Source organism: Lissotriton vulgaris, chromosome 10 (genome assembly GCF_964263255.1).
Source record: "Lissotriton vulgaris chromosome 10, aLisVul1.2, whole genome shotgun sequence".
In the NCBI taxonomy this organism is placed as follows: Eukaryota; Metazoa; Chordata; class Amphibia; order Caudata; family Salamandridae; genus Lissotriton; species Lissotriton vulgaris.
The window spans coordinates 20,440,760-20,468,163 of NC_141698.1; the positions used below are offsets into that span (position 1 = coordinate 20,440,760).

General features: G+C 46.1%; 1 protein-coding gene across 4 annotated transcripts in view; it reads left to right on the forward strand.

Annotated features, from left to right (window-relative positions):
- LOC147684358 (uncharacterized) overlaps positions 1-27,404 on the forward strand; it is a 715,098-nt gene that overhangs the window by 439,015 nt on the left and 248,679 nt on the right. For all 4 annotated transcript variants that reach the window (XM_086940263.1, XM_086940262.1, XM_086940260.1 and 1 more), the window contains exon 4: positions 9,658-9,754. In XM_086940263.1, coding sequence (XP_086796389.1) covers positions 9,658-9,754 — 97 coding nt within the window. The remainder of the gene's footprint in view (positions 1-9,657; positions 9,755-27,404) is intronic.

Below are 27,404 nucleotides of genomic sequence, written 5' to 3' on the forward strand. Positions count from 1 at the left end.
TCTCTCCTTCCGCATATACGGCTGCAGTGCAGGCCGGACCTTCTTACGAAGTTCGGGGGGCAGATGTTGCACCCCAACCTCTCGTCTTTGAGTTTGGCGGCATGGCTCCTCAGATAGTGCAATATGGCCACTTGAACCTGCCCGAAGATTGCATGGACATACTGAAGGAGTCTAAGCGACCTTCCACTCGGACCTCCTATGCTTACAAGTGGAAGCGGTTTTGTATCTGGTGTGCGTCCAAGAACTTTGACCCGACGACGTGCAAGGAAGATGTCATCCTTCCTTACCTTCTACATTTGGCTCGGTCTGGCCTTAATGTTCATTCCATTAAGGTTCATCTCGCTGCATTGACTGCCTACAGGAAGAGCCCTTCACAGACTTCCTTCTTCCAGATCCCTGTGATCAAAGATTTTTTGGAAGGCTTGAAGAAAGTGTTCCCTCCTGTCAGGCTTCCTTCGCCTTCATGGGAATTGAATGTGGTGCTGTCCAGATTGATGAAGGAGCCTTTTGAACCTATTCATAAGGCTTTGTTGCAGCACCTGTCCTGGAAGGCGGCGTTCCTCGTGGCCATTACATCGGCCCGCAGGGTGAGTGAAATTCAGACTTTGTGTTGCCAAGAACCTTATACTGTATTTCATGCTGCTAAGGTTGTTATGCGTACTCACCCTAAATTTATTCCCAAGGTTATTTCTGATTTTCATGTCAACCAGACTATAACTTTGCCTACGTTTTTTCAGAATCCTTCCTCTCCAGCGGAAAGGTCCTTACATTCCCTGGATGTTAGGAGGGTGTTGAAATTTTATCTGGATAAGACCAAAGATATTCGTAGGTCAGACCAATTGTTCATCAATTATGGATCGGTCAGGACGGGTCTTGCGACCTCTAAGTAGTCCATCTCTAGGTGGATTGTGTCCTGCATACAACTGTGTTACCAGAAAGCTAATAAGACCTTAGGAGGTAAGCCTAAGGCTCATTCCACCAGGGGCAAAGCTGCCACGACAGCCTTGCTCCGTAATGTGCTGATTGCAGAAATATGCAACGCCGTTACTTGGAAGTCGGTTCATACCTTTGCTAAGCATTACTGCCTGGACACCGATGCCAGAGCAGATGCTCAGGTTGGACTGGCTTTGCTGCGGAATTTGTTCGCACAATAGTGGTGTTGATTTCTTTCTCCACCGCCGCTTTGATGTGGGAATGGGCTTGCCATTCTATTCACTAGATTATGACTATACACAGAGATACCCTACTACAGAAGGAGTCGTTTCTGTCCTGTAACTCCAGTTCTGTAGTAGGGGTATCTCTGTTATAGTCATAAGCGCCCGCCCTCCTCCCCGGTGGAGAGTTATTTATGTAAGAACTGCTACAGGTCTGGCGTGTTACGCCTTCAAAAAGAACTGAAAGTAAAAGGGACCTGCAGTGCATTCTGGGATACTGTGAAGTTCTGGAAAGTTCTCTTAAAGGCACAGTATCCTGTTTTGAGCCACATAATGGCAGCCTATGGGGCTTGTCTGTCCATGTCTTCCTCTCTATCATTTCAGAGGGTTTTTGCTGCTAGGGCAAAGGAAATCTGGACAGGCTTTGCTGTTTGTAGATTTTTGGTGGAATTTCTAGTTGAAGTACTGGACAGTGTAGCCTGTTTATAGGCTGCATTATATGCCTTTAAATTCTCTCTTAAGTGTCTGTGCAGTTCTGCATTTTTTCGACACTTGAAGAGATTATTTTTGATTCCTCCGGGGTCCACGCACATGGGCGGGACTATTCACTAGATTATGACTATAACAGAGATACCCCTACTACAGAACTGGAGTTACAGGACAGAAACTACTCCTTCTGGAATGGCTTGATAGAAGAGAGGCCTGCGACCACAGATGAGATGTGGATTGGTGACATTACTGAGAGCTAGGATCAGACCACACACACTGGAGGACAGAAGCAGAGCATCCTATGTGCACATTAAAGGCCTCTTTGATTCAGAAAGAATTACTGGTCAGTGGGGCCTGGGCTCATTCTCAGGAGAGATGGCGGCTCTGATAAAGTTATCACTGTAGGACCAGTGAATCGCTTTGAAACTTTGTGAGGCATATTTCAATGAAGGCTAACAGCCAGGTCTGATCCATGGGTACGTCTTTGGCATGTATGGTCGGTTAGTCAGAACTGCAGATGCCCCTGCTGTGGCAGACTGTCCCTCTGACTGACAACTGGACACAGAAGGTGATTCTTTAGAGGAGCTGTCACCCACAACATGATTTTCAAAGCACCAAACCCTCAAGCTGTTCATCAGCATGGAACGATCATTGCAAAGACTTTGAGCTGCTGCAACTAGGACTGGGAACCACGGTCTGCAAGTCTCCATGCTGGATGAGGGTTCTTCAGTCAGGAAGTCAAGACACTGAGCCTGGAGCACCAGCCTTCTGCCTGCCTGCCAAGACCAGTGTACCCTGTGGGGAGGAGGAGAGCTCCTGGAGGTGACGAGGCTCGGCATGGATGCTGTCATGTAGATCCCGGTTTGGTCGGGACCTTTGTGAGCATGTGGGTTGTCTGCCCCTCTCATATCAAGTCTGCAAACCCTGTATGCCAAGTGGGGGCCACCATGAAGTTAGGGCTGTTGCCCTTGTACAGCTGTAAGCCGGTGACCACCAAATATCAGGTGGGGGCGACGTGAAGATTAGGGCTGTCCAGTGCTCAACCCACTCTACCATTGGTTATACTTGCCCAGCTGTTTGGGACACCTAGAACATCGTGCCCTGGAACAGCAGGAGTTAAAGGCCAAACCCCCCATGGTTAGACCCAGAAGCCCCTACCTGCCACATAGCCCTCTGAAGGGGGTTCTACACTTAGACATGGTCATTAGGCCTTTCTTTTTACTTATTGGAAATTGTGAGGTAGACCATGGGAAGTATGTGTTTGGAAAGACATGGTTTGTTTAGTTGAACAGACACAATTATTTAAAAAATAATTAACTTTCTACACTCAATAAGGTCCGGTGCGACTATGAGGTGTGACTAGAAGCATGGTAGGACTTCTATCTGCCTAAAGCAGTCAGTGTGCACTCATACCCCACCCCCACTGTATCTCTGCATACTCCTAAAGACCTCAACTTCGATAAGTTTTTCTGCTAATCTGGACATACTGAAACTGGTTCTGCCACTGCTTTGGAATAAAACGATGTAGGTGCCACCATTGGTTTTCAGGTGGTCTTTATCAAGCTTTTTAATGTGAGACTTTTCCGTGTAGTCGTATTTTTGCATCCAGAAGCACTGGAGGACTGCTCTCCGGGAGGGGGATTTGTGCAAGATTTATATCCTTAAAGAAGCTGTACATTTTGGTCTTTCCTGAACCTAATCCATTACTTCAGAGGCTTGTTTAATTGGCTGATCTTTTTTCTGGTGTTGTGAACAACATGAGAGGAATAGGGCATCAGCCATGGCAACCAACTTGAATGAAGCCTTTGACAATTGCTGGTTGGTTTCTTTTCTGCACATGTTCCTTTTTTAAGAAGTGCTGTATTAAGGAAGACATTTCATTGATTATTCTTCACACCTTTTGTTGCGCCTCCCTACAACCAAGAAGCTCATGAATTTGTGTAGATGATTTTGCCCACCCCCTACATTTTGGCATTGCTAATGTTATTCCTGACTGACGCATATGGTTCTTACTTCATCCCGTACATTTAAGGACCCATGTGGTACACCTACTGAACAACCAGCAATTGGCTAGCTGTGAGTAAAATCCCCAGAGTGTAGTACATTGTCTCTCAATTATTAAGTTGTACGGCTCAGACTCTAGTTCCTTCTCCATGAACCGCCTCCTAGTGTAGTGGTTTACTCTTGTGAATCTTGCGTGTCTTTCTGCTGTCCCTGTCCTGGCATTCGCTCTACACTTTTTACTTCAAACTATTGCCAAAGCCTTCTTTCTTTAATTAAAAGTTCACTGGGTTCCTTCTCTGTTTGGCCTTCTTTAGTTTCTTGGTAAAACATTTTTATTTTTTAGTTACTTTTCTGATGTAGGTGATTAGGAACGATTGAATGTAGCGATCATGGGTGTAGTCCTGAATCCTGTCCTATTAGGCCATTCTGACACGCTTCCAAAATTACCACACATGCACAGTAAATGCACACTCCCAACCTTAAAATCATCTTGGGGGATAACAGGCTTTTGTGAGTCTGAAACCTCCTGTTTCTGATTTATTGTGCGTAGAAGGCACCTGTCCAAAATATTTTGTGTAATGGATCAAATACATTATTCCCTTTAGTCTAAAAAGTAATCCGAAAAATATCAGGAACTCTCCGTCTATTCCCAACTGTGTTGACACATGGTTCTTTGGTGCTAAAAGATGAAGCGGTTTAGCTGAGTTAGCAGGCATGCTTTTGTCTGCAAAACTGGTCTTGGGGAGTAGTTGCACACGTGGTGCAATTATGGATAATAATAATGGTAATATTTTATAATAATTGTGCACTCTATGTAACTTGTATTCTTCAACACTGGATAATTCATAGCCACAAACTTGAATTTCTTCTCTCACTCAATCGACACTGAAAAATTCCATATCCTACATTTAGGTCTATCCACCTCACATATGGCTGCAACTCTGGCTATTGAGGCGATGAGAACCGGGGCTCAGCTGCTTTTGGGGTCAGACTGTAAGATTTTCCACTGCACGTCCAGTGTGAAGGAATCCTCTGGACCATTTCTACCTAATGTCGCCCGTTTTATTGTTTTCTTGTCTATCTTTTGTTTCTTTGGACTATTAATTTCATCTTTCAAATGGAGAAGGGTTACTAGAATCGTTTTTAGGTCTCTCCTGCGTTGCAGCGCGTGTGCTGCTCGCCTTGGCGAGATCTGTTGTCGTTGGTTTTGTGTCGTGCTTCTTTGGAAGTGGGGTTGGTGTCCGCCCTGTCTCCCTTAGGCCCCGCCCACTCTGACTGGATATTTTGCTCGTGCTCGCGCTCATGAGAAAACACTCATTTGCATTTTTGTGTGCATTTTGGGACAAATAAACAGTGGTGCAATGTTTTATAATGCAGCACTCGTGTTTTAGAAAAGGCAGTCACAGCGTAGTTACAATCAGGAATACGGCACTTATGGCGTTGTTGCACTCAGTGCCTTATTTGGCTACACAGTAGTGGGACAAATAAACAGTGGTGTGGTGTTTTACAACCAATGTTTTATAATACAGCACTCGTGTTTTGGGGAATGGCAGTCACAGCGTTGTTGCAATCAGGAAATACAGCACTTGTTGTGTTGTTGCACTCAGTGCCTTTTTTGGCTACACAGTAGTGCTATCTTTTATAATACTGTATGAAAACAGTGGTCCTTATACAAAGCAGAATTATATAAATGATAAATATATACTAGAATCAGTGCTAGATTGGGAGTGTCCAGCCGGACATTCGATTTAATGAAGCAATGGATTGAAACAAATAAGAAAAGCACATTAATATAGTGGGACACAGTCCTGCATCCTACAAGCACACATGACATATACAGAAAGAAAATACATTTTTCGGGCAAGACAAGGGTAGCTTGTTAGATTTAAATTGTAGCAAGCTTAGTAGAAACAGTGAATGCACTTCTTTTAACACAATGGATTAATGTGCACGCTGTTTATATTGGTCGACGACGTTTCGATCCTTACAAAACAATAGTAGGATCATCATCAGGACAGTTGAGTTACAAGCCACCCAGTGCCTTATTTTAATCAGAAAATGCGGCACTAATATAGCTGCCATTAACATGCACATTGCGAAAGAGCAGGACGTTTTTTTTTGTTTTGCTGCTGTGTGGCTTTTGGGTAGTGTCTTTATTGGTATCCCACTTACAGCTCCCACTGTGATCTACATCAATCTATATAGCTGCGCTCTCTTTGTTTAAGCTATATCTCATTCCATGTTGGGGCCAGCTTCTTTACAAACTCCTTGTCCTCTCTTAACAACCACTGCTCACATGTGTTTTCCCTACTTTGCTTTCATAATGCAATCTCCTAGCTGCTCTTTGTTTGACAGAGCAGTGTGCATTTTTGGGGTGTATGCAGGAGCTATAGATCCCTGTTTACGCACCTTTAGTATGTTCCACAATATTAAATGTGCTAGCTGGTTACAACCCTGCACAATACAATAAGCATTTGCAATGCAATAGGTCTTGCATTTGCAAAATTTTAAGCTATTGGCATTGTAAATGACAATGCCTTTTATTTATGTTTTGAAAACCAACACATAAATAAAAGGTTTGTTATTTACAATGCCAGAAGCTCAAAGTTTCGCAAATGCGAGATCTATTACATTGCAAATGCTTGTTAATTTTTGCCTGTGGGTTTGTGCTCCAGGATGCTTACTTCAGGATGTCAGACAAGCCTCAGAAGTACACCTTTTTAAAAAAAATTGCAGTTCATGTAAAAAAAAAACGGGAGATTTACAGGGTAGATCATTTTTCTTCACCGTGTCCACGATCCAAAAGATCTGACACTTCCTTTATTTTTCTGGCTAAAACCCTCAAGGATGGCAAATTATTTATGCACTGACACTTCTAAAGGAAAAGAAGATGTGTGTAGTTTCCTGTCCTTTGACCAGAATCGCAAACGGGTTTTACCACCATCTAAAAATAAGTTTACCTCGCTGACTACATCAGTGGCTATGGGACACCTAAGGCTTTCATGAGGGTTCAGACAAAAGGTCAGCCATAGGGTTCTGGAAGAGGAAAAACCAGCACTGGATGTCTCATCATAGAAGATTGTGGATATTTCTAGAGAACCCACTCTTAAGACCTGTATAAATGCAGTCATTATGAATATTTGGACTGCTAATATTGGACCCGATAAAATCCAATTCCGTTAATTCAGAATTTATCAGGTACGATGGCTAACGCTCAAATAAGAGTGTGTCCATGATAATGGGGACTAACATGCTTAACATACCAACATCCGAATGCTCTGGTAATTACCGGGTATTTTTGGGCATTTTTTCCATGATAACATTTTCCAAGTTTGACCTACTGAAATTTATCAGGGGAAAATTGAAGGAGGGGCTGTTAGCCGGTAATCTCCTAATGGCTATAGGGCAGTAAAAGGAGTTTAAAAAAAAAATTGAGTAACTTAATGAATTTAGTTGCATATCAAGAAAACCCGTTGCATGAATGTTTTACACTTTGCTGCCTTTTATTTTAATTTGAATTGTCTACATAAACTCCTTTCTGTTTATTGATCAGTTTGCATCTTGGGGGAATTTTTTGTTTGTGTGGTCTATACGGGCCATATCCCCTTGGATTAGAGGGGTTGTTCTCTTATTGTGTTGCCTACAGTAATGGGAGTTACCACACATATCGCAATTAACAGTCACCTGTAAAGAGGTCCAGCTTCCTTAGACTCATCAAAAGATTGAAAAGCATAAACTCGTGCCTTTGGGCAGTCATCACCTTTAGCACCAGCTTTTTGCTCACGACCATATCTACAACAATCGCTTTTCTACTCGCCGGTTGCTGCTTCGCCAGCTGCCTCTCACCCACCGTCTGTGTAAACCAATGATCACATTGATGAGGGAGGTGTCTTTAATTGTAATTTTGCTGGCAGCTTCCTCACTGTTGGTTGTTACATGCTGTCTACCATTCAGGTCTCCCCCTCCCCCTCATTTGTCTTATTCTCACCTATAACTTCAGCAACATTGTCCTGGTCTGTACCACCGGTTTTGCTATCAGCTGCACCACAATCCGGTGTCACACTGCCAGCTGTGCAATCATTACTTGCAAAGTTTTCAGCAGTATGCTTGTCAGTTCCTTCTACTCCCATAACCACCCTGGTTACCTATTCAGTTCTAAGTGTTTCACTGATACAACCTGTGCTGCCTGTACAGTAACTGCTGGTTCCAGCCATCATTGTGGCACTGTATCCTCCAGCATTGATCCCACTGGGCTCTCCTTCTGTCCAGCATCAGGAGTGAATGGATGATGGGGATACGTTCACAGGGAAGAGGGGAAGTCTACTCACCAGCTTACTGGAATACCGAAGAGTTACAACTCATCATCAGCTAAAAATATGCTGTGGCTCAAGAGGACACTGAGATGAATTCTGTGTGATGGAAACAAAGATTTTAATAGGATCAAAATAAATTAAGACTTATTTCCTGAAACCTAATTTCCACACATTATCCCTTGTGCGCTTTTTAGCAGTAAAGAGCTGCATGTCTGAGGGCTTTTCAGTGGAAAGTTTAAAAAGCACCACCATATACGTACTACAACCTTACCCCTGCCCTCTGCGTCATACACTTTATGATTTTTTTTCGTTGTGTGATTGTTGGAATTTTCAAAATCCCTATGATTTCAGTGATGTTACATTAATGGCAGCGCCCCCAATCTGAAAATTGTTCCGGCACCACTGAAACAGGGTATGCTGTGAGGGAGAGAGGGAATTTACACAAGAAGAAGGAAGCCACCAAATAAGCAGTAAGCAAATGAGAGTGACTAGAAAGACAACTAATGGTAAATAGTGGGCATGCTCTAACCACACTAAAATATTTTGGGGTGGTCCAAAAAAGGATTTCGTCTACAGACAGCTAAAAGCTGTCTGGTAAGCGTGACTTAAAAATGTATGCTCCAGGCAACAATCTGCTTTTCATAAAATGGTGCAGATCTTAGCAGCACAGAACACAGTAAACCAACACCCACACAACACCCAACAGATTAGCTGATTCAACTGCATATTTTGTGATCATAACAGGACATCATGGTCTGTTAACCCCTATGCCCACCTTAAACCGAGCGATGCACATACCAATCCTGCATATGGCACATTCATGAATTGGTAAAGACACACACCAACACAAATGTAAACCTAGCATTGTTCTACAGCCATACTAATTGCAATTCAAAACAGTATTATTTTCGGGTAACATAGCATAACCCAGCATAAATGCCTCCTGTCTAACCATAATAACAAACAGCTATCCCCTGTAGACAACTATGGCAGTAATTAACATGAGAACTATGATGTCAGTGGATGACTGGGCCAGGCTCCTAATCAGCTGAAACTTGTTGACATTGTGGCACCTACGTTTTAAGTCTAGCTTGACAGTCCAGCTGTGAGCATGATCTGTTGTTGCCAGTACCTTAAAATATACATAAACCATACACAGAGTTGACTAATTCTCCTCCCAGAGGTTTACTTCTGTCTCACCTCATGATATTAGCTGTTTGGTGTATCCTTATGTGACAGTTCCAGATTTATGACATCCACAAATTTTTCTATGAGAGTAATTATAAATGTTCATTTTATTGTTTTGTAAAAATGTTTTGCTCTATGTCATTTAAGTAATGAATACGTTGGACGTTGTATCATTGGCCGCTGTCGTTTTTATAGTGGGTGGAATAGTTGCAACAAAAATGGCACTTCCCTAATTGAAAAAGTGTTACTAGTATAAATGTGATACTGTGCTTTACAAATGATAAATATTTTAGACCAGCCTACTACTTTTTTGTGTACCTTGGTTGACTTGTCAGTGCCAGTGAGAACTAAGTGCTAGGAAAACATGATTGCTGACAGCAAAAACAAAAGCATTATTTCAACAGGACAGGTTCTTTTTTTTTTATAAACGCAAGCAATTGTGTAGGGAAAGACAGAGTATATCCTGAGACTGCTGATAACACTAAAACTGATTGTTTTTCTTCGTGCAGGGGAACTAGAAGTGCTCCGGGTGCGCTGTGATACCCTCTGTCAAGAGAAAGCTGAACTTGTGACCCTTCTGAACAAGCTTGAGACAGAGCTTAACAGGTGCAATCCTCCGTTGATCATTATTTCTGTACCATTACACGGTTGTGAGCAAAGTCATCAGTGGTTAGTTGTTCTTCATTCTGCCTTCATTAGGTCAAGCCTAGGCAGCACATGCACTGCTCTGTGAGGCATGTTGTATCCAGAATATGTGCTTAAAGCACCTCCCATCTTTTCTATTGGCTCCTGTTAGTGCCCTTCATAAATGGCTGCTTTTGTTTGGTAGATATGTTTAATTATTCGCACATTTTGGTGTTTTAGACCCTCCCAGCCAACAGCTCCTGTTATGTGTGGTCTTACTCTTTTTTTATGCATGTTCCTTCCTGTGCACTCTTTTTTTTTTTTTACATTGACTTGAACCGTGTATTAGCACAGAACCCGTTTTACAGACGCCGCGCTTAAAATTTTGGACGGTAATGCGATTTCTTGCTTAACTGAGGGCATTACATTTGCTCCTCTGCTCGCCTTTGGTCGAGTCGCATTTAATCCAACCATAGTAAATCCAACTGATCGCATGGATTTATCTGCCTCATCACGGTATAAGGGCCCCCTTCTAAATATGATGAACCCCACCCTCCTCCCCGTCAACACACTCCTCTGACACGCCCCTCTCTACAGTGTTCACTTCTCATGTTCTGCCGCTGGCAGCTGCCCCCATCTTCCTTCTCTTTCTGTCTCTGTCTTGCTCCTCGTCACTTGCTGAAAACCATGACTTCACCAAACAGCTCTTGCCCTCTCTTTCCTGCGCTTTCCTTTAGATGTTCCCCTGTGAAATGGATCCAAAAAAGAAAGAAACACTTTGGCTGCAAATGTTTTTGGGACATTTTTCTATTCCAAAGCGCAGCCTCGGTCAGAGAGAAAAAAAAAGTTCAAACTAGGAATTATTATTTTTTTTTTTAAATCACACAAGACAGAGTGGTCGCAAAGTGTAGAGGGGAAAACGTTTAATATGATCCTTATCAGCTGTTTCAATTATTTTAGATTATAAGATGTGTACTCGGTGTTCAGGAATGTAGTCTTTTTAAACCATACTACTTACGTTTTGTAAGAATATATACGCAATGGACATTGAAATGGGTCCCTTTTGGCCCTGTAGTCATGTCCTTCACTTTTCAGGCAAAAACACTAGTTGATTTCTGAATAATAAGCGTAAAAGCGTTAAGTTAACCATGTTGTTCCTGCTTACATTTCACATGCTTTACTTAATCTTGCATTCCATATGAGTGGTTGCTTTTTCTAGGATGGTGTTACTTTTTTTCTTTTCAGCCAGCATATTATTCTTGTCTCCCCTCCCTCAGAACCTATTTCCCATTTTCTGGTTTTTCAGTGCCGTGAGGTCATACAAATGGCAATAGCGCTATGCAAATATCATCACTCCACTGCATACAAAAAAGCAAAAGTAAAAAACATTGTCATTTTCAATGCCAAGAGCTTCAACTTTCACAAATTGAGACCGATTACATTGCAAATGCTTGTTTGTATTTGGTCATGCTTACAAACTGAGACTGTAACTGTTTATTGCTGAAAGCTACATTGAATTTAATACTTTAACATATAATTAGAGTGTTAGAGGGGGCTTTGCGTCAGTGCACTTCAACCCATTGGCTTATTGTACTCTTCCTTTTCCGACCACTGGCCTGGGACATTGTCAGCCACCACTTAGATAGGTCACAGGTGAATAGCTCTCTCTCCTCAATCTAGCAGATCTTTGTTTGCCCCAGTATTGGAACTTTCATAGATTTCCATGCTTTGTATCAATCCCCCGTCGTCGGAATGGGAGCCTCGGTAAATAAAAAATACCATAGCAGTAAGTACAAAAGAGAAAACTGGGCCTAGGCCAAGAATTCTGTAACAACCAATCAGAACAGCCTCACCCCTTAGAACCCTCCTGAGAGAGCCTCAGAGCCTTAGATTTTTCTACCGCACGTTGTGCTAGGGAGTCTCCACTGAGCTCTGCTCAGATTTTTCTCTTCAACTTGGATTCTTTTACATTTTCTTCAAATTTACAATGTCTGACAAGGAGAAGAAGGCATTATTTAGAGCTTGTGCTACTTGTTCTAAAAAGAGACTGTTTGTGGAGGACAAGCATGATGACTGTATCTACTACTTGTACCCGGACCACAAGGCCACAGATTGTAAGATTTGTAGGACTTTCTCTTCAAAAGACCTTGAGAGACAGGGAGGGCCGCCTGTTAACTTGGCTGCAGAAGATGAAATCCTGTAAGGAAGTTATTTCATCGGACGATGAGGACTCTTCATCAGCTGCGTCCTCCAGAAGATCCAGAAAGAGGGGTAGGTCATCCCCTTCTACTGAGCCCCCTGTCAAAGCCTTACAAAAGACCTCTGATAGGTCTGAAATGGCTAGTCCCATTAAATCTCCTCACCGAGGTGAAAAGGAGAGGCTGGGACAGGCTGCGGAGACAGAAAAATATGTTTCTGTTACTTCTCCACCATCTCAAAAGGAGAAGGAAGGCAAGAAACCTTCTACTGTCCCTTAGGAAGGAAAGCCTGACAAGAAACAACGTCCGTCGACAACGAAATCAGCAGGTACATCGAGGACAACTTCAATGAAAGACCAGAGTTCTCGTATATCTCCGTCGACGGGACCTTCGACGGTGGCTTTGTCGACTACTGCAGCCTTGATAGTTTCGCCGACGTTTAAAGTGCCTGTTTCATGCTCGTGGACGGTGGTGTCTACATTCTCGACGTCGACGATTATGACAGCAAAGGTAGTGTCGACGGCGGCGATGACGACGAGGAGGACGACGGCAGCTAAAATGGTGATGACGAGCTCGTCGACGACACCGTCGACGATCAATCCACTGCCGATGACGAAAACTCCGTCGACGAGATCCATTTCTCAGTCGACTGTCCCGTCGACGGTTCTATCGACGACGATTACGCCGACGTTTCCGTCGACAAGTCCGTCGACGATCCAAAAACTCTGCATTTCCATACGAAAGCAACAAATAACCCCTGAGATGACCTCTCCTAGGTGGGTAACACCTTTGCCTCCCACTCTGCTATTTGATGAGGAGTCTGACGACAAGGGTGATGATGGTCCTTATGGGGATGCCTACAGCCCATCGGACTTACAAGTAAAGTGTCAGGATACAGATTCTGAGGAATCTTACGAAGGAGCGCGACAATATGTCCAACAAGACAGGCCTCCACAGAACTTACCTCAAGATATGGTGGCAATGCCGTCTTCTTTAATTTCGGAATTGCAGTTAATGTTGCAGGATTATAGGAAGAGGTTTCCATCGCAAACTGCAGTACACCAGGAGCGTCCTCCTTCTCCATCTATTCCTACTACTCCTGCGGTGGCAGTGACACCTGTGGTTTCACGAGTTGCGGAACCAGAACTCAAAGAGAGTTACCAAGAGGTTGTGACCGTTCAGGATGACGATGTCTCCTCTGATGAAAATCTTCAGGAAGATCCTCTTCATGATCCAGATAGAAGTTATGATGATGATGACCTTCAGGATCCGGATGCACCAGTGCCCGATACTGCTACCTCCCCTCCAGCTGACATTGGAGGTTTCCATAACCTTATGGAGAGGGCGTCTAAGAGATTTGGCCTGCCGTTTACTAGTGTTCAGACAGACTGCTTCCTTTATGACTTTAAGGAACCTTACAGCAAGTCCTTTCGGTCAATCCCAATTATAGAACATGTATGGTCAGAAGGTATTAAAGTCATGCAAAATCCTGCAACAGTCATCCCTGTTCTTTCCCGGCTGGAGAAGAAGTATAAAGCACCAGAGGGCAGTCCAGCTTGCCTAATTGGAAAACCAAAACCGGATTCCGTCATTTCCCAAGCGGGCGCAAAGCAAGTCTAAAAATCCATCGACACCACTTACAACCCCGCCAGACACAGAAGGGAGACGTCTGGACAATGTGGGAAAAGATTCTCTACCATGGCCAGCCTCCTAGTTCGAGCTTCTAATGCTCTTGCCATCTTGGGCAGGTATGATCGCCAAATGTGGTGCGATTTATCCCCGTTTGTGGATCCGCTTCCAGAGGCAGCGAAAGATGAGGCTAGGAAGGTTCTGATGGAAGGAGAACGTTCCTCTTCGGAGGTGATAGATTATGCTATGGACATAGCGACTACGGCTTTTCGTGCCCTGGTGGGTTCAGCTGTGTTAAGGCGCCAGGGCTGGCTGCGGGCAACCTGGTTTCGCCAGGAGGTCCAGAACAAGATCTTAGATTTGCCATACGATGGAGAAATGCTTTTTTCGGAAAGCATGTGGATGAAGCCATTCAAGGCATCAAAAAGGACACGGACACGGCGAAGTCCTTGGGGTCTTTGAATTACCGCAAAGTTCCATTCAAAGGTGCGAGAGGGAGAGGTTTTTCCTCATATAGAGGTGGCAACCAACAGCGGTACTCTTCCTACTCGCAATCCTCCCAATCTTACAAACCCCAATACTCCTACCAACGCCAAGGCCAGTCGGCGTCTTTCTCTCGCCAATCACAGAGACGGCGTCAAGGTCGTCAAGGACGGGATAACTCCAAACGACAATAGCGACCTCACGGCTCTTTCTACTGTTCCTACCCCTCCGATGACATCAGTGGGGGGCAGGATTTCTCATTGTCTAAGCAGTTGGAAGGTTATTACATCAGACCAGTGGGTCCTGAATATCGATCAGAGTGGCCACACGTTGGCATTTCAACATCGTCCTCCAAACAGAGCTCCAGGCGCCAACTAATCAAAACATCTGGGACTGCTACGTCTCGAAGCCCACCAGCTTTTCATCAAGGGGGCAATAGAACCTGTACCTCTCTCACAAAGGGGGAAAGGGTTTTATTCCAGGTTCTTCCTGGTTCGCAAAACAGAAAAATGGCGCCCCATATTAGATCTACGGGAGCTCAACACCTATCTCATCAAGCTATCCTTCAGGATGGTCACTCTCCAGGATATTCTTCGTCTGCTAAATCCAGGAGACTACATGGCGACTCTGGATTTAGAGGATTCTTATTTCCATGTGCCGATCCATCCAGCTCACAGAAAATACTTGCGCTTCACAGTAGGTAGACAATACTTGCGCTTCACGGTAGGCAAGAGCCATTTTCAGTTCAAAGTACTTCCTTTTGGTCTCCGGTCTGCACCAAGGATATTTACAAAGGTGTTGACTCCGGTGGCAGCATTCCTCAGGAAACAATCTCTGGAAGTTTTTCCCTACCTGGACAACTGGCTGGTCAAGGCACCATCTTTCCAGGGAACTTCCAAGGCCAATACGACCTGCGTACAACTGTTCAACCATCTGGGCCTTCAGCTCAACAAGGAAAAATCGGTTCTTCAACCAACCAGGTCAGCAAGGTTTCTGGGATCCATTCTGGACACGAAACGCTGCAAGGCTTACCCAACGGAGGAACGTTAAAACAAATTGATGCTATCGGCTCGCCTCTTGCTACTGAGGAAATCCCCATCAGTACGGCTCTAAACGTCCCTGCTCGGATCGATCTCATCCTGCATACAATTGATTCCACATTGCAGGCTGCGAATGCGTCCATTGCAAGAGCAACTCGACAAGCAATGGTAACAGGCGGAGGGCTCTTTCGACGACAGGATTACGGTAACACCAGCAATGAAAAGAGCATGCGGCTGGTGGTTAGTGAAAGACAACATCGCAAAGGTATTAACATTCACACTTCCTCCGTCTCCCATGGTTCTCACCACGGATGCCTTGTTAGAAGGCTGGGGAGCGGTGCTCCAGGAACTGCACGTGAGCGGTCACTGGGATCCAGTTCAACGCAAGTGGCACATCAACCTGTTAGAACTCAAAGCCATTCGATTAGCCTTGTAGGCTTTTCTGCCACGAATTCAGAATCGCTCAGTGCTGGTCCGGACGGACAACACAACGGCCATGCACAATACCAACAAACAGGGCGGGACAAGATCCCAGATTCTCTTCAAAGAAGCTCAGCTGATTTGGGATTGGGCTATTCTTCACAATATTGCTCTGACAGCAGAACACCTCGCAGGTTCGCTCAATATAACAGCGGATGCGCAGAGTCGTCAGAAATCGATCAGTCACGAATGAGAGTTAGACCAAACCATTCTGGAGGAGGTGTTCTCGGTCTGGGGAACCCCGACCAAAGACCTGTTTGCAACTCCGGAGAACACCAAATGCCGATTCTATGCAAGCAGGGATCACCATCCGGGGTCCTTGGGGAACGCGCTTTCGATTGCCTGGTACGGCCGCTTTTCCTCCGATACCCCTAATCCCGAGGTTGATCAGGAAAGTCAAGGCGGAGCCCTGCGGAATGATCTTGATTGCACCGGCGTGGTCCTGACAGTTCTGGTACACGGAACTCCTCCTGCTTTCTCAGGACCATCCAATTCTCCTGCAACCGGTTCCTTCTCTGTTGACGAGGTCTCAGGGTCAAGTGCTCCATCCGGACCCGAGCTCGCTTCACTTGACAGCGTGGCTCCTGAGTACAGGGAATTCCAGAATCTGAACCTCACCAGGGAGTGTAGGGACATCTTGTCTCAAGCTCGAGCGCCAAGTACGAACAGAACTTATAGGGCAAAATGGAAAAGGTTCTGCCTTTGGTGTCAGAAACAACATCTTTACCCTTACAATTCAGCTCCGCATCAGAGTTTGCCATATATCCTGTCGCTGGCTAAATCTGGGTTGGCTCATTCTTCTGTTAAAGTTCATTTGGCAGCCATCTCAATATTCAGACGGACGCCTTCAGGTCCTTCGCTTTGGGTCCCGTAAGATTGTCAAGCAGTTCTTGAAAGGCCTGTTCAGGGTTTTTCCTCCAGTACGTCCTCCTCCACCAGTCTGGCAACTTAATTTGGTCTTGGCTCAGTTAACGAGAGCACCGTTTGAACCCATTCACAAAACGGACCTTAAATTCCTATCTTGGAAGCTAGCTCTTCTGTTGGCATTGACATCGGCCAGAAGGATTAGCGAGCTCCAGGCACTGACCATCGTGGAGCCTTTCCTACAATTCAAGCGGGATATCCTGATCCTATGGACGAATCCAAAGTTCATCCCGAAGGTTCCGTCTGAATTCCATCTGAATTAACCATTGATTTTGAAGTCTTTTTTCCCGCGACCTGCTACTCTAGCAGAGAGGTCCTTACATTCTTTGGACGTTCAGAGGTGTCTAAAGTTCTATTTGGAGCGCACGAATCCTTTTAGGAAATCCTCACAACTGTTCGTCTCCTACAGTGCCCCTCAAAAGGGATTTCCGCTGTCCAAATGCAGCATTTCTCGCTGGATCTCCAGTGCTATTCAGTTCTGCCATCAGGAAGCGGGCAAACCACTCGAGAGAAGAGTCCATGCACATTCCACAAGATCAGTGGCATCGTCAGTGGCTCTAATTTCAGGAGTCCCTATCAAGGACATCTGCAGGGCAGCGACGTCGAGCAGATACGCATATCTTCACGAAGCACTACTGCCTGGATTCCTCTACGAAGAATGATGCAGCTGTTGGACAGGCAGTCTTGAGGAATCTTTTTCAATGAGAGGTGAGCTTTCCCTACAATCCCTCCTTCCTGTGTTGCACATTTTGTATCACTTGTGATAGTCCTTGCTAATGTAACAAGTATATATAGATTTGGTTTTCCAATGTGAGTATGTATGTGGCAAGGTGGTGATATTCTTATAACAAAATGTGCTTTTAGGGCTTACTGCTAGCTACTCTGATACAAAGCATGGAAATCTATGAAAGTTCCAATACTGGGGCAAGAAAACAAGTTACTTACCTGTATTGGGTATAGATTCCCATGCGCCCACCCTCCTCCCCTGGGAAAGCTCTGCCTTTTTACTGAGATAGTGGCTGTTGCACAACGGCTACGAAAATCTGAGGCTCTCTCAGGAGGGTTCTAAGGGGTGAGGCTGTTCTGATTGGTTGTTACAGAATTCTTGGTCTCTTTTACAAAAAGATGTGGACCAGCTACAAAATGAGATGAGGCCTAGGCCTAGTTTTCTCTTTTGTACTTACTGCTATGGTATTTTTTATTTACTGAGGCTCCCATTCCGACGACGGGGGAGTGATACAAAGCATGGGAATCTATGAAAGTTACCAATACTGGGGAACCAAAGTTACAGGTAAGTAACTTGTTTTCTTGTCCTTCCACCTTCTTTGGAGTCCTGGCATTTCTTTGCATGGGGGGATTAATATTTTCTCCCCTGCCTCTCCCTCTCTCATCTTTTTTTATTCTTTTTTTTAAATGGGTCCTGCAGCACCACATTGCTACATGGCAACAAACATGTATTAATTCTCGCCACATCCTACATTAATAATAAAGTACAGTCAAATAACATTCTAAGCTTGCTATCCATGTGTCAATAGGTATGTACACACATGGGTGACTGTCTGTTTGTTTTGCTGTGCTTTATGAGAAACCATTTGATAGACGGCCATCTTTCAATGGTTTTGTTATACTTTATCAGAAAGCATTCCAAGATTGCTGCAAGTGCATGCTCATATGTACTGACAAACTGCACCTTTATTGAATGGCAAATTCAAGCAAGCATTGACAAAGTCAGTATCACTGAGCTCCGTGTCAAAGGTGAGACCCTCTGGCTTTGCCAGTGCCTGCTTTTACAATTTATTTGTAGATTTTCATCTTTCATCAGGCGGTTTAGATGGTCATAAGCACTAAATTATGCCACTCGTATGCTGGATCCTGCAAAACCTTTAATAGGTCATTTTGTTCACTTATCGTTAGAGAAGTCGAATGATCTCAATTAATAACAAATTAACACCTCATTAAAATGGTATTTTGTCCAATTCCAATATTTTGTTTTAAAAACAAAAGCCCTTTAAAAAAATATAGTACAAAAAAATAAAGAACAAAATTAAAAAGTCACCAGACAAACTAAGTAACAGGAAAAGGAAAATGTATTCTCAAACCTTTTTTCAAAGGGAATAAAGGAAACAGGGAAATGTAGCCATATAGGCTGTAAAATTGAAACCACAGCTTTAAAGACATCCCACCCAATCCTCCAGTATCCCAGGATGTCCTGTTGGAGGTAGTTGCTCCCATTTTTTTTAAACAGAGGCACCATTAAAATGCATATTCTTTATTCTGGGGAAGAGGGATGCAGGATGGTTGCTTACGATTTTATTGGTGATCCCCCTTAAACAGAGCTAGGATTACAGGTAAATATTTACTCCTTCTCGTCATGGGTGGCCTCTCCTAAATAGCGGAGTAGCCGGGCCCGCCTGCTGCAAGCGCAGCAGGTAAACACAAATAAATAAAATAGTAAATTAATGCCATTTTATTTTGTCACCGCTTGCGCTGTGTGCTTTCTCGAGGGTAGTGGCTGGGCTGGATCCTGCAAATGCAGGATGACTACACTGTTCTACGGTGCTCATGTCGGATTGTCCAACTGTGCAGCCATCCCATCCGATATGAGAACTGCAGACCCAGCAATCCAAGGGCTGTGAAATAGGCTGGAATTGCTGGCACAGGCCCCCAGCCTCAAAATGAGTGCTTGACTAGACTGCTCCAACCAATCCTGGAGCTGCTCTCATTCTAAAAACACCATGGGTTGGATTTGCGATCGACGAGCAGGAAGGAAGTCCTTCCTTTACCTGCTCGTGGACTCAGGGATCCTATCCCGCCAAGGAGGGACATACCGTACGAGGGCCAGTAGGTTCAGTGAAACATATATGGTGATGTTTTTTGTGCATTGCGCCTCACCGTATAAGTTGCCAGCCACTACTGCTTCTCCTTCAGGGCTTCTCAATTGATATTCATTAGCACTGAATAGAATATCAACCTACTAAGTGTGGTGGAAAGACACATAAAGTAAACATTTTGGCATAAGCAAAGAGTTCCCTGAAAGATGCCTGGTCTATTTGGGCATCAGGACAGTAATGCATTCTTAGTAATACAGTAGTCACAGCTTTACCCCTGGTAGAATCAGCATTTGGTCTACTGGACGGTCTTATCGGTGTCTGAACACTGCATTTTACAGCTAGATTAGCTCTGCAAAGTCTTTCTAAGACTCAGTTAATTGTGATATGTACGGTAACTCCTATTACCGACAACATGTTGCAGTCATGAGTTGCCTGATAAATAAACCTGCTGCTATTTATCAGGTGGAAAATGTCTAATATTGACCTAAACTTGTGAGCTTTTGTTTGCTAAGCACTAACATCCATATGTTATTTCCCCAAAAGAAGTAATAGGGTGATATTTATTGCATATGTTAAATTCTGACTCAGTGGAGTCTGATTTTATTGGTTCGGATAAACATCAATGTGTTCACTGCGCTGAAGTAATGAGGCCCTCAGTGTCCAGTTTTCTTCCTGTCTAAGTTTGACTTGTACATGCAATGTGTGATTTTGCCCTAATAAAAGAATTTACTTGTACGAAGATTTTCATGTGAGTAAAGATACTGCACAAAGGGGGTGTTCCAGGGCTGGAATGCCGATGAGTTGATGCACATCTGCAAATGTACACATTTGTGGATATTTGTAAACATCTGCAAATGTACACATTTGTCGATATTTGTAAACATCTCGCATGGCAAAGCAGATGTACCACAACCCTGAAAAGAGTGGGTTACAGCAGAAAGGGGTTTATTGCCATGGGCCCATTTACCATCTATTGGTGCAGTGCAAGGGGTTCTGTTGTAAAGTGCTCATGTACTATCTTGGAACCCACGCATCTTAGTAAGGTGCCACTTCCTTTCCGCTCCCCTATCCCTTTCTCTGATGGTTCTATCCTCCTTGTCCTCTGGCATAGGTCTGCCTTGGCGAGAGTTCTGATTGAATGAGCTGACCAACTGTCAATGAATCTCAGACCTTGGTGATGTTTTCCCTGAAATCATAAAATCACTTTGATCATCTGTCTTCTGCCTTTACTCCAGGGTAGTCTGTGGGAAATACGTTTTCTGCATGGAAAAAAGACAAATTCGCATAGATAAAGCCAGCAAGTGCATTTGCACCTGCATAGCAGATTTTGGCATGAGCAGATATACACATGTATGCTCATGCTAAAATTTAATGTGCAAACGCTTGCTAGGATTACGCCTGAAAAATGTACTTATAAAATGAAAAATTCTGGCGTGAAGTGATTTTTCTAATTTTTGTACCCCAAGGACAATAAAATACTGGTCATGTTGGTGTAAAACCGCCAGGGGCAAACCTATGTAGGTTAGAGGCTACTTGTCCAGAGGACAAAATAGAAATGACGACTTCTTGTCTTCACTACAAACAATATGTTCGAGGCATGTGGGCTGCTGAATTCATATCTGTGCATAGATCGCCGCCTAGTGTTGGGTCCGGATGATTGCACATTGTTGTCCTGGAAGAGTCTTCGAAGTATCACGAGATAGGTGGCTCCTCCCCTGGACTACAGTGCGCATGGGCATCGCCTCCATCCCCAGATAGTTTTTTTCCGCCATTGGGTTCGGATGTGTTTCGGTTCCCTCTGTCGGAATCGATAGTTGTTAAACTTTTCTAACTCGAGACCAAAAGGTCTTTAGGCTGGGCGTCGGTATCGTTTTGTTCGGGTTTTGTCTGTTTCTCGGCTCCGAACTCTTGCTACCCATCCGCGTGCTCTCGGCGCGGACGGGCCTACTCGACGCTCCAGATATGGAACGAACTCCGTTCAAAAGGTGCCCGGTGTGCACCTCCAAGTATTCACACCTCGATGTGCACCCTGTGTGCAACAAATGTTTGTCGCCGGACCATGATGAGGCCAGGTGTATGGCCTGCTCGAAGTTCCGGTGTAAGAAGACTCTCAAGATTCGTCGGGCCGCTAGACTCCAGGCCCAGTTATCGGCACCCCGGTGCCCCCGCCGGACAACATCTTCGAGGAATTTGTTGAAGACGACGATGTCCTACAGGTTTCGGACTCTAGTCCCGCGTCCGAGGGGGATGCCTACGACGCGGGTGACGAGGACTTTGACGAAGCCGGCGACGAGGTAGGGGACGACGATGGGGCCATTGCCACCGTGGGGGATAGCTCGGAGGAAGAGCATCCCCAAACTGACTCAGGGGTCAACCCCCTTCATGCGGCCCAGGTCGAGGGATCGCCTTCAGGCCTTACCCAAGACCTCGTTACTAGTCCAGCAGCCCCGCCTACGGGCCCGGTCACGGACATTTCTGATGCGCCACTCCCGTTCACAAAAACGAAAGTGAAGCCCTTGGGATCCACACCTCCGGTTTCGAAACCGAAAGTGAAAGCTGCACTGGTGCAGAAGGCTCTGAAGGCATCGAATTCCAAGAAATTCAAAATGGCCGACTTGAAGAGCCGCGCCAAGATGGCCGACCCGAGGGCCTCGGGGTCGACGCTGAAGGCGAAGTCGACCGACGCGGCCGCGTCGGCGCCGAAGATGGTTGAGGTCGATGACCCGAAGAAAGCTTCAAAGAAGCGTCAAGGCGATTCCACAGCTCTGGCTTCGCCGGCTCCGGCCGTCGGGGACAAGGAACATGACGTGTCGGCTCCGAAGAAGGTGCCTCTCGCCGACCCGGCTCCCGACTTGGGGAAATCGCTCGAGCCGGTTAAGCCCTCTCCAGCCTTAACGAAAAAGGTCACGGAGTCCCTGCAACGGATTCGGAAGGACGCTGTGGTTCCCGAACCAGGGGATGTGGTGTCGAAGCACACACCGAAGCCCACAAAGGCGCAGGCGCCTATCCGCTTTACCCTGCCACCGAAGTCGACGCCGAAGGCTTTCGCTCCGAAGCATGGGGCAGGCGTGCCCTCGAAGGAGGTGTCGACGCCCAAAGCGTCATTGGTGGTGTCGAAGCTTCGGCTCCAGCCGCTTGCAGAGGAGGAGCGTCGAGAGGTCATCATCGACGCCAATACCGGAAAACTGTCTCTCCTCAAGAGGAAAATCACCACGGAGCCGGTGTTGGAACATTTTCGTATTCCTCTCAAAAACAAGAAGGATTCTGCGGGTACTTCGGACCCGATAGAGCCTGCACCTCCACAAGCCTTAGAACATTCGCCAACGCGTTCCAACGCAGGGGATGGTGACGATGAGGAGGTCGAGTACAACTATCCGGCGTACTCGGATCCGGAGGAGGAACATGAACCTTGGTCTGCCGGAGGCGACCCAGAGGACCCGCAGTCGGGTCAGGAACCGCAGCTCTTTGCGGCAAAGACCTCACCGACGGAGGACTCGGAAGCCTTCAACGCTTTGATTGAGAGAGCTGCAGCTAACCATGATGTCGAGCTGCATTCAGATCCTGTGGATGTAGACTTTTTGTTTGACACTTTCTCAGTGGCTGAAAAGTCAGTCAAGACATTGCCAATGCTCAAGGGAGTGCTAAAGCACGCGACGGAGGTCTTCAAGGAGCCCACTCGGGCGCGTGTCATCAATAATCGCATTGACAAAAAATATAAGGCAGCGCCCTCGGATCCAACATACATCAAGGGACACCTGCCACTGGACTCTTTGGTTGTATCCAACGCACGCAAGAGGGCGAACTCACAGACCACTGGTGACGCTCCTCCCCCAGACAAAGAGTCAAAAATATTTGAGGCCTCAGGGAAACGGATTGCTGGGCAGGCAGCTAATATTTGGCGAATCTCAAACACCCAGGCCCTACTTGCACGCTACGATAGGGCTCATTATGACACCCTAGAAACACTGCTGCAACACTTGCCTGACCAGTACAAGGAGGCAGGGGAAATGTTAATTCAGGAGGGAAAGCTCATCACAAACGCTTCCATCAAATGTGCGCTGGACGTGGCTGATACAGCCTCCAGGGCAATCAACACTAGTGTGTTGCTGAGAAGACATGCATGGCTTAGGATATCTGGTTTCAAACCGGATATACAGACAACCATCCTGAACCAAACAGTTAATCCTGACCACCTGTTCGGCCCTGAGGTGGATGCGACACTGGAAAAAATGAAGAAAGACACGGACACTGCTAAGTCTATGGGGGCCCTCCAGTCTCAGCAGTTTCGGGGTGGTTCCTTTCGCCGCTCCAATACCAGAGGCACCTCAAGGGGTCAGGCATCGCAGTCCACACAGTATTATAAAAGTAATACCCAAACCTCATACACCAACAAGGGTAGAGGTGGCTACAGAGGCAACAACATCAAAGGCAGGGGACGTGGAAACAACAGCTCCAGGTCCACCACCGCCAACAAGCAGTGACGTCTTGTCACTGCCCCCCGACCACACAACACCGGTCGGGGGGAGACTCCAGCAGTTCCTGCCCGCGTGGAAATCCATCACCACGGACAGGTAGGTCAAGTCTCTTATCCAGTACGGTTACTGTCTGGAACTTACTTCCACTCCACCAAACATACCTCCAAGAAGCCGTCCTATGTCCGGCGAGCACTTGCACTTGTTGCAGCAGGAAGTTCAAGTCATGCTGCAAAAAGGGGCAATAGAGCTCGTCCCACTGCAAGAAAGGGGAACAGGGGTTTACTCCCTGTATTTTCTGATCCCCAAAAAGGACGGATCCCTCAGGCCCATCCTGGACCTCAGGCCCCTCAACTGGTACATTCTCTCGGAGCACTTCCATATGCTCACGTTACAGCAGGTACTCCCTCTGCTTCAACAGGGGGACTTCCTGGCTACGCTGGATCTAAAAGATGCATACTTTCATATCCCCCTGCATCCTTCCCACAGGAAGTATCTCAGATTCACGATTCAAGACCAGCACTACCAGTTCAGGGTTCTGCTGTTCGGGGTCACCACAGCGCCGAGGGTCTTTACAAAGTGCCTGGCGACTGTGGCGGCGCATCTACGCCGCCAAAACGTCCACGTCTACCCTTATCTGGACGACTGGCTCATTCAGGCAAAAACAGAACAGCAGTGCGCCGACCACGTGTCCCGCACCATTCATCTCCTGCACGATCTGGGATTCTCTCTGAACTACCCAAAATGCCATCTCCAGCCCACCCATGTACGGCAGTATTTGGGCGCGACGATAAACACTCTGGCAGCCACTGCGCAGCCGAATTCAGTGAGAATCGCCAGTATCCAAACACTGATCCAACGATTCAGACCTCAGCACTCGCTTCCAGCGAAGGTGTTCATGAAGTTGATAGGCATGATGGCCTCCTGCATCTCCATTGTCCCGCACGCGAGACTACATATGCGTCCGCTTCAGGAGTGCCTAGCACGTCAGTGGACTCAGGCTCATGGGCAACTAACAGACCTAGTGTTGGTGAGCGGTCGGGCGTACAACTCTCTGCATTGGTGGAATCCACAAAACCTTTGCAAGGGCCGACCGTTCCAGGAGCCTGTGCCACAGATTATCCTGACAACGGACGCCTCTCTCCAGGGATGGGGAGCTCATGTACTCCACTACACAGTGCAGGGACTATGGACACTACAGCAAAAGAAGATGCACATCAATGTATTGGAACTGATGGCAATCTTCTTGGCCTTGAAGGCATTCAAAGTACACCTGTGCAACAAGGTCGTGTTGATCCGGACGGACAACATGACAGCCATGTACTACATTCAAAAACAGGGAGGCACACACTCTCCGCAGCTGTCTCATCTGGCTCAGAGCATGTGGAAGTGGGCCATTCAGAGGAACATCTTCCTCATTGCAGAGCATCTCCCAGGCAAAGACAACCAGATGGCGGACCTGCTCAGCAGGCACAGCCATCAGATGAACAAGTGGGAGATACATCCATCGGTACTCCAACCGTTCTTCCAAAAGTGGGGTCATCCAGAGATAGACCTGTTCGCCACAAAGGAGAACGCAAAATGCCAAAGCTTCGCCGCCAGGTTCCCACACCCGCAATCACAGGGCAATGCGATGTGGATGAACTGGTCAGGCAGATTTGCATACGCTTTTCCCCCAGCACCTCTGATACCGCTGGTGGCACGCAAACTCAGGCAGCACTCGATGACTCTCATCCTGGTTGCTCCAACGTGGGCTCGCCAACCATGGTACACCACGTTTCTGGAACTCTCCGTGGTACCGCATCAAAGGCTTCATCTCACACCCAGCCTTCTGACGCAGAGCCATGGCGACATTCAGCACCCAGATCCGCAACAGCTCAACCTGGCAATCTGGCTCCTGAAGTCCTAGAGTTTGGCTACCTCAATCTTCCACCCGATTGCATGGACATCATTCGGGAGGCAAGAAAGCCCACTACTAGAGCATGTTATGCGGCTAAATGGAAGCGATTTGTCGTCTACTGTGTAAACCACGACATTGACCCGCTGGATGCTTCCATTCAAAACATCATTTGCTACCTGTTCCACCTGTACCAATGCAATTTGGCGTATTCTTCCATCCGCATTCACTTGTCTGCAATGGCAGCATACCTCCAGAATAGGCAACACCTGTCACTTTTTAAGGTCCCTGCTATCAAGGCTTTTCTGGAAGGACTCAAAAGGGTCATTCCACCACGGACACCACCAGCTCCGGAATGGAACCTCAATGTGGTTCTTACAAGGCTGATGGGTCCTCCCTTTGAGCCACTGCACTCTTGTGAGCTTCAGTTTCTGACTTGGAAGGTCGCTTTCTTAGTAGCAATTACATCACTACGGAGGGTTAGCGAATTGCAGGCGCTCACCATCCAAGAACCTTTCTTCCAAGTACACGCTAACAGGGTGGTGCTCCGCACTAACCCCAAATTCTTACCCAAGGTTGTATCTCAATTCCATTTAAACCAGACAATTGAGTTGCCAGTGTTCTTTTAAAACCCAGAGTCGCTGGCGGAGCGGATGCTCCACACCCTTGACGTAAAAAGGGCCTTAATGTACTACATTGACAGGACCAAAGATTTTCGTAAGACCAAGCAGCTTTTTGTTGCTTTTGCCTCACACCACAAGGGAAACGCTATCTCCAAAGCTGGAATCGCTAGCTGGATTGTAAAATGCATTCAGATCTGTTACGCTAAGGTCAAGCGCACTCTCACAATTCCACCAAGAGCCCACTCCACCAGGAAGCTGGGGGGCTCTATGGCTTTCTTAGGTAATATTCCCTTAGAAGATATCTGTAGAGCAGCCACATGGTCTACCACACATACTTTCACTAAACATTACTGTGTAGACGTGCATTCCAAACAGCAAGCAGCTGGTGGTCAGGCTGTTCTCAGAACACTTTTTCAGACTGCTGCAGCTGGCACGGGCGGCCGCCAATAATGGGAGGACTGCTATGTATTCTATGCACAGATATGAATTCAGCAGCCCACATGCCTCGAACTGCAAATGCTACTTACCAGTATGCATCTGTTCTAGGCATGTAGGGCTGCTGACATTCATATCGCCCACCCTCCTCCCCGGCGCCTGTAGCAGCTGCAGTCTTCATACATATGTATATATTCATATATCTGCTCGCAGCATAGGCATCACTCACATACTTCACTCCATCTCTGCCAATGGCTAAAAACAATCTGGGGATGGAGTTGATGCCCATGCACACTGTAGTCCAGGGGAGGAGCCACCTATCTCGTGATACTTCGAAGACTCTTCCAGGACAACAATGTGCAATCATCCGGACCCAACACTAGGCGGCGATCTATGCACAGATATGAATGTCAGCAGCCCTACATGCCAAGAACAGATGCATACTGGTAAGTAGCATTTGCATTCCTGAACGTCGGGCTATAGGAATTCCACATCCCTGCCTACTTCGCATCAGAAAAAATTATTTTCTTTGGTAAATTTTAATAGATTGTCTCTTCTCTTAAATTCTTGAATGGGGCAATGGCTCAGTGGCTTTGCATAGCTATCAGAGGCTTCCCATC